Source organism: Malaclemys terrapin, chromosome 6 (genome assembly GCF_027887155.1).
Source record: "Malaclemys terrapin pileata isolate rMalTer1 chromosome 6, rMalTer1.hap1, whole genome shotgun sequence".
NCBI classification, from domain to species: domain Eukaryota; kingdom Metazoa; phylum Chordata; order Testudines; family Emydidae; genus Malaclemys; species Malaclemys terrapin.
In genome coordinates, this window is record NC_071510.1 from 123,740,745 (window position 1) to 123,754,686 (window position 13,942).

The window sequence follows — 13,942 nt, forward strand, 5'->3', positions numbered from 1 at the left end:
TTAAGGTGCCACCAGACTCCTTGTTGTTATTGATGTGTTTGTAGCCAAAATTTGGTTAGATCCAGTAGAGTCCCCATCCTGGATTTGAGTTTCTGTGGAACAGCTGCAGTGTGTGTGGAGAGCTGGACTGGGGGCCCCCGGCAGGATTGCTAAAGTGCAGCAGAAGCAGCTAAACATGGTCTTTGTTTAGGAAGTGGAATTGGGATTATCAGCATCACAGACTGACTCGGTGCATCCTCTCAGATGGATTGATTTTGCTGGAGTTAGAAGCAGCTACATTTATTCTGTCGTTAAGCAGCAGCATTTGCTGGGTGGGGGATAAAAAAAATGTCGGGATCGAGATCCAGGGATCTGGAGCACTATCCCTCTGTCTCTGGATTTTGTTGTTGTAACAGGAGTACCTTCACTTGGTCTCCATTTATGCAGCAGAATTTGGGATGGGAGCCAAAACTTGGCTGGATCCAGCAGGATTCAAGTGCCAGGTTTTACAGCACTGTTGCAGATTCAGGGGGAGTTGTGGGTGTTTTAGCATCAGACTTTTTTACAGTATAATCCGGGAGCTTTAGGTTCCAAATTGACAGGCAGATCCAGCTTTTACCCAGACCCGAAGGCAGGTCGGGAGAAGAGAACACTATGTTCTTGCACTTCCAAGGGGGAAGGGGCAGTAGACACAGGACATTTAGTGATTCCGATCCATTATGTGTATGGGATCAAATATAGTGAAAACACATCCCTGAAATTGGAGCTGGGTCGTTTGACCCTAAGACTTTGCATCGTCTACTGCATCATTGCAACCTGGATCTCAAATTAATAAATAATACTTAATGAAACATACCAGGGCTGTGGATTATACAAGGGCTGTAGGAATTAGCATCTCTGTCTGTGTCAGGCTGAGAATGTGAGCTAATCTCCTGCAGCAGAGCAGTTAAAATAATTGATGAGTGTGTGCTGAATCCCTAGGGGGGAAAGGGGTGGGGAGGGGGGGGGGAAGGAAGGTGCTGATTTCAGCCCTGTAGCGTCAGGATTGCGTCAATTTGGGTTTCAACCACGTCTTCAGTCTCGGAGCCGAGCTACTCAGAAGAACCAAAACAGGGAGGGGGTTGCAAATCACTGTGAAGAGGGAAGGTCTAAAAGCTCCCTCCCCTCCCCGTTCACAGCCTCCTCCTCCTCAACCTTCCCGATCTTTCATGTTTGTGATTTCATCACGCTGGAAAAATAGGGCTCCGTTGGGTTTGTGCAAGCTAAGAGCTGGGCTAAGGAGAGGAAGTGCTTTTCAGTACCTTGGACAGAGCACGCAGCAAAAATGGCTCCGATTTCAGCGAGCAGAGAAGAATTTGGTAAGCAAGTTCCATCCCAAACTTATAATGCCAGGCAATTTCCATCCTTAAGCCTGAGAGCTGGCTGGGCATTTGTATGAACGTTCCATTTCATGGCGTTGGGAGAGCTAACTAAGGGTATGCTTTAAATCTTGTCTAACCTATCTCCACAGCTTCCTTATATCTCTTTCAGAGGAATCCTTTGGGCACTTGAATCTTTTTTTTATGTCTTTGAAGTTCATAGATGTGTAATTTTCTTTTTTGTTTTTGCAGCCCAGGTACTGGCAAGCATTAGGACTTTTTTGTGTATTACTGATGCCTCGATTATCTCCTCTACCTCGAGGAAAGATAGCATACCCCAGAGTTAAGTTGTTCAAGTATATTCCATGCCAAAGATCAAATCCTTGTTCAAAATGCTCTTGGAATAGCTCTCACCCCTGTCTTCTTAAAGAGGAGGGCATATAAAATCTTATCCACAGATATATATGTTCTTTTAATTGATGTTGCTAGGTGAGTGAATGTGTGATATCCTCACTTATTTTAAATGGACATCTTACTACTGAGATAAATCTTGGTGCAGTGGATGTTAGTATAAAAGGATGATAATAATAAAAAGTTTTAAATTCAACATTTTTTTGTTGCATATGGGATTAACTTTATTACAGAAAGGAAGTTTCAGAAACACTCACATAAATAGGTGTGTGTATCTATACATTTACTTAGAGTTTATAAAAGAAAATGTTTCTGAACTATCCTTTACAAAATATTTACTCTAGCAAGAGTGTAAATCTGAAATCACTCCCTTGATTTAAATGGAGTGAATCCTGATTTACATCTGTGTTACTGAGATAAGAATCTGCTCTAGTATTAATAAATAACATTTGAAAGAAACCTGGCTTTTCTGAATGGCTGGACAATTGATTTGCCATATGAAAATAGCAACAAACACAGGTTGTTATCTAATTGAAGTAAATGTATAGCAATGTTCTTTACCATTTCATCTCCCTGCCCCCACCCCCATCACCTGGGTGTTTCTAACTACATTTGTGACATCTTGTGCACCTGATGACTGATTCAATTAAGATAATTAATTTTAAGTACCAATTTTGTCCTATCAATGCTACCAGAAGCTGTAGATGTAGCATGTCATATTATTCACACTTTTATAAACAGTCTGTCTAAATGTGATCTAATGAAAAGTACTACAAAAATGCAAACTGATACTTAAAACCTGTTTAAGTTGTGCTAATAATTATGATATAGACCTTGTTCTCTCCTATTGCATCTCATACATTTTCCATTTCTGAACCCTGAGGAATTGTCTAAACTCAGTGCCACATGTTTAACTTTAAAAAAAATGAATTCACTTATTGATCATATATGTCATTTTATTGAGTTCTTACATTTAATTACAATGAATGATACAGAATAAGGGTAGAAGGGAAAATGACTCAACTGTTGGAAGAAATGTAGAGCCAGGCCTAACCCTTTAGCTGCTGGAAGTTTATCTCCTAATATCTCTTTCTAGTGCTATTTTTTCAGTCACGCCAATAAAAAAAAAATAAAGATATGACAGTAAGTGAAAAGTAATCCCATGTGTCTAGCTTTTAACTATACATAACAGACTCATTCATATAGGACACCTGTGCTCTTTCTCAACCAGAAAGGTCTGCTAATCATGTGTTAAAGAACCAGCACTCTTACATAAAGAACATAATTACCCTTATTCATACAAAACATCATTACATTAATATTTTACTAGCCCCTCACTCTTACAGTGATGTGGATTTAGCTCTGACTGGTATATTGTGGGATGTTAAAATTTGTTACTTATAGGGCAAATTGGATTTCCAGTTAGTTGTGCTCATGTGGTCCTTCATTGCATACTTATGAAATACTAATGATATAACTCTATATGCAACCACTTTATCCACATTCTAAGTGAGATTGTAGCACTTGCACTGTTTTCCCCTTTGAAATGTAATTTTCAAATGCATGATTCATATGAACACGGGAGAGGAATCTAGCTCTAATGTTTTTTTGTCACAATATACGATCTAATGAAATATTGTAAAATAAACAAGAACCCTCCTTCTATTGCTTTTAAATTCTCCACGACTTTGGTTAATAGTCAGATGGGTTCAATACTTAAAGGATAGCAACACAGTGGATTTTCTTGTTTTTAGAGTTGAACATGCATGCATAATGTCCAGGTAGCAGGAAAAAGCCTTTATAGGTATAATTATTGTTTCAAGGACTCACTCCTGCAAGAAGGTGAGTGCCTCCTAAGAAAGTGTTGAATACCATCCCCTTCTATTAAACTCAGCATCTTCATGAGATACCTCTAACCCCTTTTGAGATCAGAACACAAAACATTTACCTCATTCAATATACAGAGCAGTCCGGGGAGCAATATAAAACATAGATGGCATATACAAGTAATGCATATTTCAGATTCTGTTTAAGCAACAAAATCCTGGAGACTCAATGCAGAAGCTGCAGGAGTGAGCCGAAAATGCTTTTGCCTCGTGGGTTCATACTGAGTTAGTTGTTCTAAGTGAACCTAGAAACTGCACATGGAAAGGAGCCATTTCAGAATAATTATTAATGATATTATTTTGTCCTACTGTTTTCCTCACAATCACTCTGTTATTAACTAGAAATGAACAATAAATTAAAATAATTGGCTACACTGTATATGGAAAAGTACTTACATGAAGGGTCCCTCTTGCTGTGTGGCTACACATTTATACCTGCAGGTGGCGTGAAATATACACAGATCCTTTGCAATGTGTATAATGAAAAAACCTTTCAGTCTGCCTAGGTTGCTGCTAGTGCCATCTCTTTTGAGTGTATTTTCTAATATATCACATTATTATCTCAAGCACTGCTGTTTACATGTTTGTTACTATTAATTTGATTTGCAGATGAAATTCCTACAGTGGTTGGGATCTTTAGTGCTTTTGGCCTTGTCTTCACAGTCTCCCTCTTTGCTTGGATCTGCTGCCAGCGTAAATCTTCCAAATCCAACAAGACCCCTCCCTACAAATTTGTCCATGTGCTGAAGGGGGTTGACATTTATCCCGAGAACCTTAACAGTAAGAAGAAATTTGGAGCAGATGACAAAAGTGAAGCAAAAAGCAAATCAGTGATGCCAAAGAATTCTCTCCACCTCGACCTGGAAAAGAGAGATTTGAATGGCAACTTCCCCAAAACAACCCCCAAAATCCAGAGCTCTCCAGATCTTGAGAACTTGACTCCAAAGCACTTTGTAGAAAGAGAGAAAGATTCAATATCCCCCGAGAGCTTAAAGTCCAACACTTCACTGTCTTCTGAAGAGAAACAAGACAAGCTAGGGACTCTCTTTTTCTCTTTAGAGTACAACTTTGAGAAGAAGGCATTTGTGGTGAACATCAAAGAAGCACGTGGATTGCCAGCAATGGATGAACAGTCAATGACTTCTGATCCCTACATCAAAATGACAATCTTACCTGAGAAGAAGCACAAAGTGAAAACCAGAGTGCTGAGAAAAACCTTAGATCCAGCTTTCGATGAAACCTTTACATTTTATGGGATCCCCTATAGCCAAGTCCAAGATTTAATCCTTCACTTTATGATCTTGAGCTTTGACAGGTTTTCCAGAGATGACATCATTGGAGAAGTCCTTATTCCACTTGAAGGAATTGAATTGTCTGAGGGAAGGATGCTAATGAACAGGGAGATCATCAAAAGAAATGTTAGGGTAATCTATTTTAAATATCTTTAAAAGTCATGTGCTTTTATTATTTATTATTATGTTATTATTTTACTAGTATATTAGAAAGTAGGGAAAGAGTTCATCAGAACAACCATTAAGAAGCTTTACATGATAACATTATGGGGAGACAAGCATACAAGTGCAATCAATGATCACTGCAGTGAGCTTGTTATAAGAAATTGCTAATGGACCAAATCCTATTTTCTTATGCAATTGGTCCAATTTACTTCAATGGGACCACTTATGTTAGGTCAGCAGGCTCTGACCCAAATTAATCAGGCTGGCAAGAACAGAATGCACAGCTTTTTTTCCCCATTCTATATTGAAGATGGGCAATTACGACTTGACTCAAAGCTCATTGAAGTCAATGGGAATCTTTCAGTTGACTGCAGTGAGCTATGGATCAAGCCCTTAAAGATCAAACATATTTATCCAATATTTTATTTGAAACCACTCACAAAATTACATTGTTGACTACATTGTTTGATTTCAAATGTATTATTTGACCTTTGTATTATTATCCGGTGTCTTAAGTATTGTAACACAGGCTGCAGCTCCACTAATAAAAGGAAGTCACTATGGGCAAAATCCTGACCCTATTGAAATCTGTCAGAACTCCTGTTGGCTTCAGTGGGGCCAGAATTTCACCCTGTGTTTCTTATCCAGGTTCAGAATGAAAAGGTATTTCAAAACCATAACAACTGAATTGTGCCCACCAGCCCTTCCTGAGGATTTGGCATGTGTATTGATGTTAATGTAATTGCTTTCAAAAGATCAAGCATTACATCCAATTGAATTAATGTCTGCCAGCCAATATTCCTATCAGCAATATCATTGTTTTATAGTTCTAATGCTTCAGCACAACAGCTCTGTAATCATCTCATTCATACTGTATATACCAGAGAGGTTCGACCTTTTAGGTCCCTGTTTCTTTTCTTTGTTTTACTTGACTTGAAGCCATTGTTCTTGCAAATTCAAATTAAATAATTATACAGAAGAACCCTGATTTCTTCTTCCTTCCATTTATATGATAGTCCTCCAGAGAGTATTAGGGACAACATTTCAATAAAATTTTGAGTCTATATTTGTCAAAAGATTTCATTGCAGATTTTGGTGAATTACATGTGTTTGATATACCTTTTCTATTTTAGCTCTGCTTATACTCTTTTATTTTCACTGAGATTTATTACCTATGATGTAGGTGTTTCAAAAATCAATTTAAATCTTTATCTTACTATAGACCAAGTGAACTAATAGGTCTCTTCCATGACAATATATGCTTTCACCTTGTTTTTCTAATCTGTTTACTAACAAGCCATTAACAAAGTTTTGTAACCAGAATACATTGGATCAAGTCTGGTAACATAAAGCAGCATAGAACTATGATAATAAATAATACTAATAATTCTACTCCTAGTAATAATAATTAATAATAAATAACTCCTTTAGAGCTACTCCAATGTGTTCCAACATCAGGTCTCATATGACATTTTCAAAAAATGTACTAATCTCTCCAATTCACAGCCAAGATATTGACCAAGATATTTGTTCATAAAGGTTCTCTTTTCATTTCCTCAGAAGTCATCTGGACGTGGAGAATTACTGATCTCTCTCTGTTACCAGTCTACAACAAACACTCTAACCGTGGTTGTTTTGAAAGCCAGGCACCTACCCAAAGCTGACGTTTCAGGATTATCAGGTAATGTCTTTATTTATGACTGTGGAATAGGCAGAATTGTAAAAAACATTCTAAGCCTGGGAGTTTACAGATTAAAGATCTGTGCTATCACCCATGTATTCATGGGCTGTATGATCTGCAATTCACTCTTGCTTTATTCACAGAGACAAGTTATATTTTACATTCCAAGTCACAAATGTTAGGAGCTTGTTCCTATATAGTATTTGCCAAGACATTAAGAGACCTAGGAGTTAATATGGAAGAAATCCTCTTCCAGTGAAGTCATTGAATTTTGCCTTTTTCTTCTGTCGGACTTCTCTGACATCAGCAGGATATTTTGCTGGGAAATACTGCAGAATTATAGTTTTATTGTAAATAAGTAATCTACAAGGGTTTATTTCTGAGACAGACCCTCAGCTGGTGTAATTCAACATAGCTCCAGTGAAGTCACATCAGCCCTCAAGCTGGCTCATTACATGGTATTTGCAATGTAAGATAAGTCACTTGTAACATGATATTTGTGCATTGTAATGCAGTGTCCTTGGGATGCAGGAAGGAAAAGCAGGTTTTGCAATCCATTTTCATGGCTCTATTATGCAACTGTTTCTTTTTCTGGAACGTCCATTGAAACCAATGGTAGATACACACAGACACAGACAGACAGTATAGTATATGTATTCAATTTATTTTCAGAGAGTCATAAGCAAAGGCATATCCAAACACTGGGCACCCTGACATAATTTAATTTCACAATAAAATGCAATGAGCTGTTCTTCTGAGCATAAAATAAAATCCTCTGTAACCCTCAACTCATCCTGAATGCCCAAGAGAAGAGATGGGCCTTGCAGTGTACTCAGTAGGCTGACACATCCTACAAAGCTGAAGATGCTTCAGAAAGGGATCTCTACCTTTAGCACCTCTTCTGATCTCGGTTGTGTCAGCATGGGCCAGGGAGAAAGGAGATGTCTCAAGGTAATCAGATGCCAGTCATGACAAAATAGACCTCTGTGATTCCCTGTACGAGAGCACCCCTCTCACTTTTACTGCTCACTTTTGCCTTCTCGGCAAGATAGGAAGTGATTCACTCAGGAGACTCCATAAACTACTTAAATGATGCCCCAGCACTCAACAAAACCTCCTGGTCAGTGGTATAAAAGTCTGATAGATATGGGAGAAGCAAACTGGACACTTTAGACGTATCTACAGTTGGTAGATGTTAACTAGCAATGTTTATTTGGCCAGAAATAAAGATCACTATACGGAACTTTGATGGGTATTGATTTTGATATACAGAATGCTGGGGTGGAGTTCGTGCTTCAAAAGGCCAGTTAATTATTTAATTATTTGAGGTTTATTCTTAAAGTATTGGTTAACTATGAAAGTATAGTATGAAAGTGGAAATACATTTCAACATACTTTGTCACTGTCATACTGCACTTGAATATGTGCAATATGACCTTTGTTTCGGTATTTCTGCAAAATATACTATCAGGCCAAATGGACGAGTAACCTTGTCATCATCCAGCTATTCCAATTTGATGTCTTTGGCCCAGCAATTCTAAATGGGATTTGTGTTTAGTTCTGATCAATGGTAGAACTCTCTATGAATTCAGTGGAAGAAGAGTCAAGCAAAACTTGAATGCTGTTTAAAAAACCCACGTTGGGTCAATTAATAGGACTAATAAAATATGGACAAAATTTAACCTTCTAAATTGGCTACTTCGTGCTGTTCCAATAAATAGAGATATCCTATCTCCTAGAACTGGAAGAGACCTTGAAAGGTCATCAAGTACAGCCCCCTGCCTTCACTAGCAGGACCAAGTACTGATTTTGCCCCAGATCACCTAAGCAACCCTCTTAAGGATTGAGCTCACAACCTTAGGTTTAGCAGGCCGATGCTAAAACCACTGAGCTATCCCTCCCAATGATACAAGACAGTCATCAACTTACTTAAGCCTGGGCATATATAGCATACCAACAAATCCAGCTCCACATTTGGAGTTGCTGGTTCAAAATAACCAAATCAAAATTTGTGGGGCCAAGTTAATCAAGTCCATTAAAATCACTGGAGTTACACTAGGAATAAATTTTGTCCATTCAGCCATTCCTTAAAGAAGATTTTTTTCTGTTTTTTTTTCTCCAATGCATTTGCTTGCACAATTCTCATTAAGATGTGGCTTATCCTATACAAATAAGTATGAATAACTAATTCATATTTAACATAAATATAGAGTTTTACATTTCTGCCAATAGGCAAATAGAATTTTTTCCTTCATGCTGTACTAAAGACCTAGATCTAATATTTATCAGTTGTGCTCAGGGCCGGCTCCAGTTAGTAGCGTAGGAAGCTGGTGCTTGGGGCGGCCAATTCAAAGGGGCAGTACTCCCTCTGGTATCGGGGCGGCACGTCTGAGTCTTCAGCGGGAATTCAGTGGCGGGTCCCTCATTCCATCTCTTCCTCTTTGAGCTGCCGCCGAATTGCCGCCAAAGAAGAACAGAAGTACAACTTGACGCTGAAGAAGCGGCGCGATTGAGCTGCCGCCGAAGTGCCGCCGCTCGTCTTTTTTTTTTTTTCCGCTTGGGCAGCAGAAAAGCTGGAGCCGGTCCTGGTTGTGCTTCAGTTGTTCAAGATTCATAGTTTAATTTTTAAAAAATGGACAACAAAGCTTGCTGTTGTCACTTAGGATAAAGTTTTACAAATGGGACATTTTTCTCAACATCTATTTGTTTGTGGCAACCCCTCATCATGTTGTCATTATGTTGGTAGAATATATTTTATCATTCACATGATCCATGAATTGCTGTTGGACAACAGTCAATAGTCTTGTGGGGTTTTTTTGCTTGTCATTGCAGATCCTTATGTCAAAGTGAACCTCTACCATGCTAAGAAGAGAATCTCTAAAAAGAAAACCCATGTGAAGAAATGCACCCCCAATGCAGTATTCAATGAATTGTTTGTCTTTGACATTCCTTGTGAGGGCCTTGAAGATATCAGCATTGAATTTTTGGTTTTGGATTCAGATAGGGGGTCCAGGAATGAGATTATTGGCCGGTTAACCCTGGGAGCTTCAGCAGAAGGAACAAGTGGAGAGCACTGGAAGGAAATTTGTGAATATCCTAGGAGACAAATTGCCAAGTGGCATATGCTGTGTGATGGTTAGCAGCCTAGAAATGGGTTGGAACTTAACAAATATTTCCATAGGCAAGGAGCAATTTTCTTTCTGTATGATGCATAATTACAGGCTTGTAACAACAAGACATCTTTTTGTTAAAACTGGAGTGAACTATCAGAACAGAAGGTAACTAAATTTTCACATTAAACAAAGGTCTTTCTAATCCATAGAAACTTGACATAATTTCATATGATATTCATATTCTGCTGGAGTTTACATAGTAATAGACTTGTGAAGCAGTGCAAACTTCAATAAGAGCAGTCTATCTGTTATGAATAAATCACTGGAAACTGTAGATTACTACTCCATGCAGAAGATGATAACCTCATTAATATATATTGCTAGATCTAGGGACAGACTTTTTTTTTAAGTCTAAAAATTGGGAATGTGTGAGGGGCAGGAAGAGTATTTTATTTGGTTTACCATTGTATCAGAAACCTTCTCGTATGGAAATTCAACCAATTTTCCTAAGTTTAGGGTACTTATACTTTGATCAACCCAAATACAAGACATTTTCAACAACTTGCTTTGCATATCACATCAGGTGCAAATAGTTGTTATGTGTGTGAAATATTGTATAGTCTTTTACGTTTACGTTTTTTAAAATTATTATTATCATTATTATTATTATGACTGTGGATGAAATAAGTATGTTTTAAAAGTAGCGAACAAATTAAAACTAATAGTTTTATAAAAAGGGCTTGGATATAGGTGAGTGCACATGTTACAATACGGTTAGGATTTGTCCTTGAAGTATGACCTGCAATTCCTCCCCGCCCCCGCCACTCCACGTCACACACTGAGCATTTCTAATGAAGGTAAAACATTTTGACCAAGGTAATGAAATGTGAAGAATATTACAATGAATGGTCTTTCACTTGTTATATTTTAAAAAGGTTGAAAATATCTAAAATAAACTTGTCTACCATTTTTTTTTTCTATTTGCTTCACTAAAAAAAATAAAAAATAAAAAAAAAATAAAAATAAAACACAAATTGTATTATATGGCAGAAATCAAAGCCCCAATCCCATTAAAACATACATGTGTGTTTAACTTTATGCACTGTGCGTAGTCTCACTGAAATTAATAAGACTACTTACAGTGTATAAAATGAAACAGATATTTACAGGATTGAGGCCCAAACTAGCATTATAACACATGCTAAATCATATTAGGTGAACAATTTTAAAGTAGCACTTCATTTCAATCATTTTCATGTGTCTATGGATGATTGTATTAAAAAATGGGGAGGGGGAGGGAAGTAACATGATTTCACTGTAGTATGCAACATGTATGTATCAAGTGATTTAAACTATGATCACAATGCCAGATTGGGGAAATAAGTGTAACACAAAGTAAACAAGTATATAAATAAAACATTTGAGTCCTGTTAATCTTATTTATGTTTACACTAGGTACACTGATTTCTTATACAGTGTTGTCTGCAAATATTTGTCCGATGTTCCTTTTGAATGACAAGCTTTGTAAAGAATAATATTTTTTAAAGAATTGTTAGTGGTGGAAATAAGGCGGATTAAAAAATGCAAGGTCAGTTTCTGATACCCTTGCTCAGACTGAGTACCTCCTTCCTTCAGAAGTAATCCCACTGATGAATGAGACTGCTTGTGAATTAAGGTATTACTCAGTGTGAAGAAGGGTGGCAGAATGGGGCCAATGATGAAAACATTTTAACAATTGGTATTGTATTAGACTCTCAGTGAAGGCCAAATCCTTGAAGCCTATTGGAGTTTTGTTGCTGGCTTCACTGGGACCATAATTTGACCATAAAATGACAAGTGGAAGAGGCTGGAATGTTAAATATGTAAGAAAGAAAGAAATACTACTGAAAGAATTCTATGTAGGTACTTTCAGGGTGTGTGTCAGTACTTTATCCAGCTTTGAGAACGTGTTTGATATCACAATGTTTATAAAGTTCTATAAGAATGCATTTTCAAAACAACTTATATATGCTTTTTATGACAACACTTAGTGTAAAAAAATTGCATATTGTTTGTACAAAATAATAGATTTTTTTTTTTTAAGACATTGATTATCTACTTCAGGGCTGAAGTTTGCTAACCTTATGAAAACAGGGCCTGAGCCAAAGCCCAATTAAGTCAAAAGAAAAGACCCCATTGACTTTGGATCAGGACCATATAGTAGTATCTGAATCATGAATAGTCCCATCAATGGGACTGTTTATGGAGTAAGTCATTACTCAGTATAATTAAGGGTGATAGAATCTAGCCCAAAGATAATAGCATTATAGAGCCAGACTGCAATATCCTTATTAATGTCAAAAAAGAATGTTACACAAGTAATTCCACTGAAGTCAATGGGGTGTTATGTAATATAAGGTACAATTAAAACCAGGGTATAGTTATTACAATCTGGCTCACAGGTAGCGCATCATCTCTGTTAATGTGATCAAATGATGAGATTTAGCATACGTTCCTAGTGGATACAAAGCCTTTCATTCAGTAAAATAAAATAAAAAAAGTCTTTTTTTTTTTTTTTTTTAAATCAGGCATGTGCTGTGGCCATCTTTCATTTTTCCATCCAACGTGATGTTGTCAGGAGGGTGTTTTAAAGTTTCTATAGCAGCCGACGGGTTAATATTTCTACCAGATAAATGACAGCTGTTGCGGGGGAGGGAAGATAGGGAGGTGGGAAGCAAAGACTTTTTATTACACTGGAAAAATTGTAAATAGGATTTTTGTTTTTAATTTAAAGCAATGATTAGCTTGGAAAGTTGAGTAAAAATGACTTGTGACCCATTCGTAAACCAGACATGGCAGGAGTAGAAGTGGTCTTGCCCTGAAATGAGAAATTTTTCCATTTTATAAAGTATTCAATACTCAATGTGAATATCTTGAACTCTGTTAAGGATACTGTACTGTATTAAACATGTAAAATAATGTTTGTCTAAGTAGCTTACGAAAAAAATCTGAATGGGAGGTTATCCATGTTTGAAGATCTGTTGTAACTAAATAACTGATTTCTTATGCTGTTGTAACTTGATAGAAGTTATTTGGGAGGAAGCATGGTGTATGAGGTTTTGTAAGTTTTTTGTGCCAGCTCTGTATGTTGTGCCATGTATGTAAGACAAGAATAAACTGCTGCTTTCATTCATCCCATCCCAACGCAAATATTCTTCCACTGTATGTTTTCAGTAGACTCAATTGTTTTGTTCTTGGTCTTTGTTTTTACACCTTCACCAGATAACAGATATTCCCTCTCCCAAATCCCCACCCCCAAAATAACACTGGGGTAGATTTGTTTTACAAAAGGCTTTTTGTATATACCATACTCTTCCCACCTAGATCCTTTTTCCATGCTGTTAATCCAAAATATCTTTCTGGCACATTTGTTTTTAAAGAGGAGTATGTATTTGGTGCTAGATTCTGAGCTGGACTCCACACCAGGTAATAAGAGCCTGGTTAGCCACCAATGTGGATTACCAGTACTTTGGGTCTAGAGGTGCAGAAGTAAACAGGGATGCATACCCTTTACTCCTTATCCAGAGAAGGTGAAAAGGGAGCGGCAGGGAATAAGTGGAATCTTGCTCTATTCTCCCTACTAACTTGCCAGAAGTAAATGATTACCCTTTGGAAGGAAATTATGACTCAGCAGTACATCTCTGAGTGACAACGCCTGCCAGGGATATTCTGGGATGAAACCTCTAGTGCTGATTAAACTTTCCCTTTCCATTTAGCCACAGAAAGGGTACAGCTCAAGCAGAGTCAGTGATAATGCAAGATTCCCTGCACTGCTTTTTGCAAATGTGTATTAACTGTACCCTGGAAGGAGTTCCTTTGGGAGATGAGAGAGTAGTTGATTTTTTATGCCCATCCACTCCTCTCTCTCTCTCTCTCTCACTTGCTCTCTTCTAATACTTCCAACAAAGAGGCAGGCCTATTACTGTCCAATGTTATGAGGCCCATCCACTAGGAACTGGATTGAAGCCACCAACCTGTCAGATGAAAACAGCTCTCAATCACTAGTGATTTGAGCTAG

At 37.5% G+C, this 13,942-nt stretch overlaps 1 protein-coding gene across 2 annotated transcripts; it reads left to right on the plus strand.

Annotated features, from left to right (window-relative positions):
• The first annotated feature begins 1,089 nt into the window (after nt 1-1,089).
• On the plus strand, nt 1,090-13,057 carry SYT4 (synaptotagmin 4). 2 transcript variants are annotated; one of them, XM_054033087.1, is made up of 4 exons: nt 1,090-1,337; nt 4,244-5,058; nt 6,652-6,772; nt 9,605-13,057. In XM_054033087.1, exons 1-4 carry the CDS (start codon nt 1,304-1,306, stop codon nt 9,910-9,912), a joined length of 1,278 nt encoding a protein of 425 aa, XP_053889062.1. In that variant the 5' UTR covers nt 1,090-1,303; the 3' UTR covers nt 9,913-13,057. The 2 variants fall into 2 exon arrangements, with proteins under 2 accessions (XP_053889062.1, XP_053889063.1); XM_054033088.1 differs by having other exon boundaries at nt 4,298-5,058.
• The last annotated feature ends 885 nt before the right edge of the window (nt 13,058-13,942 follow it).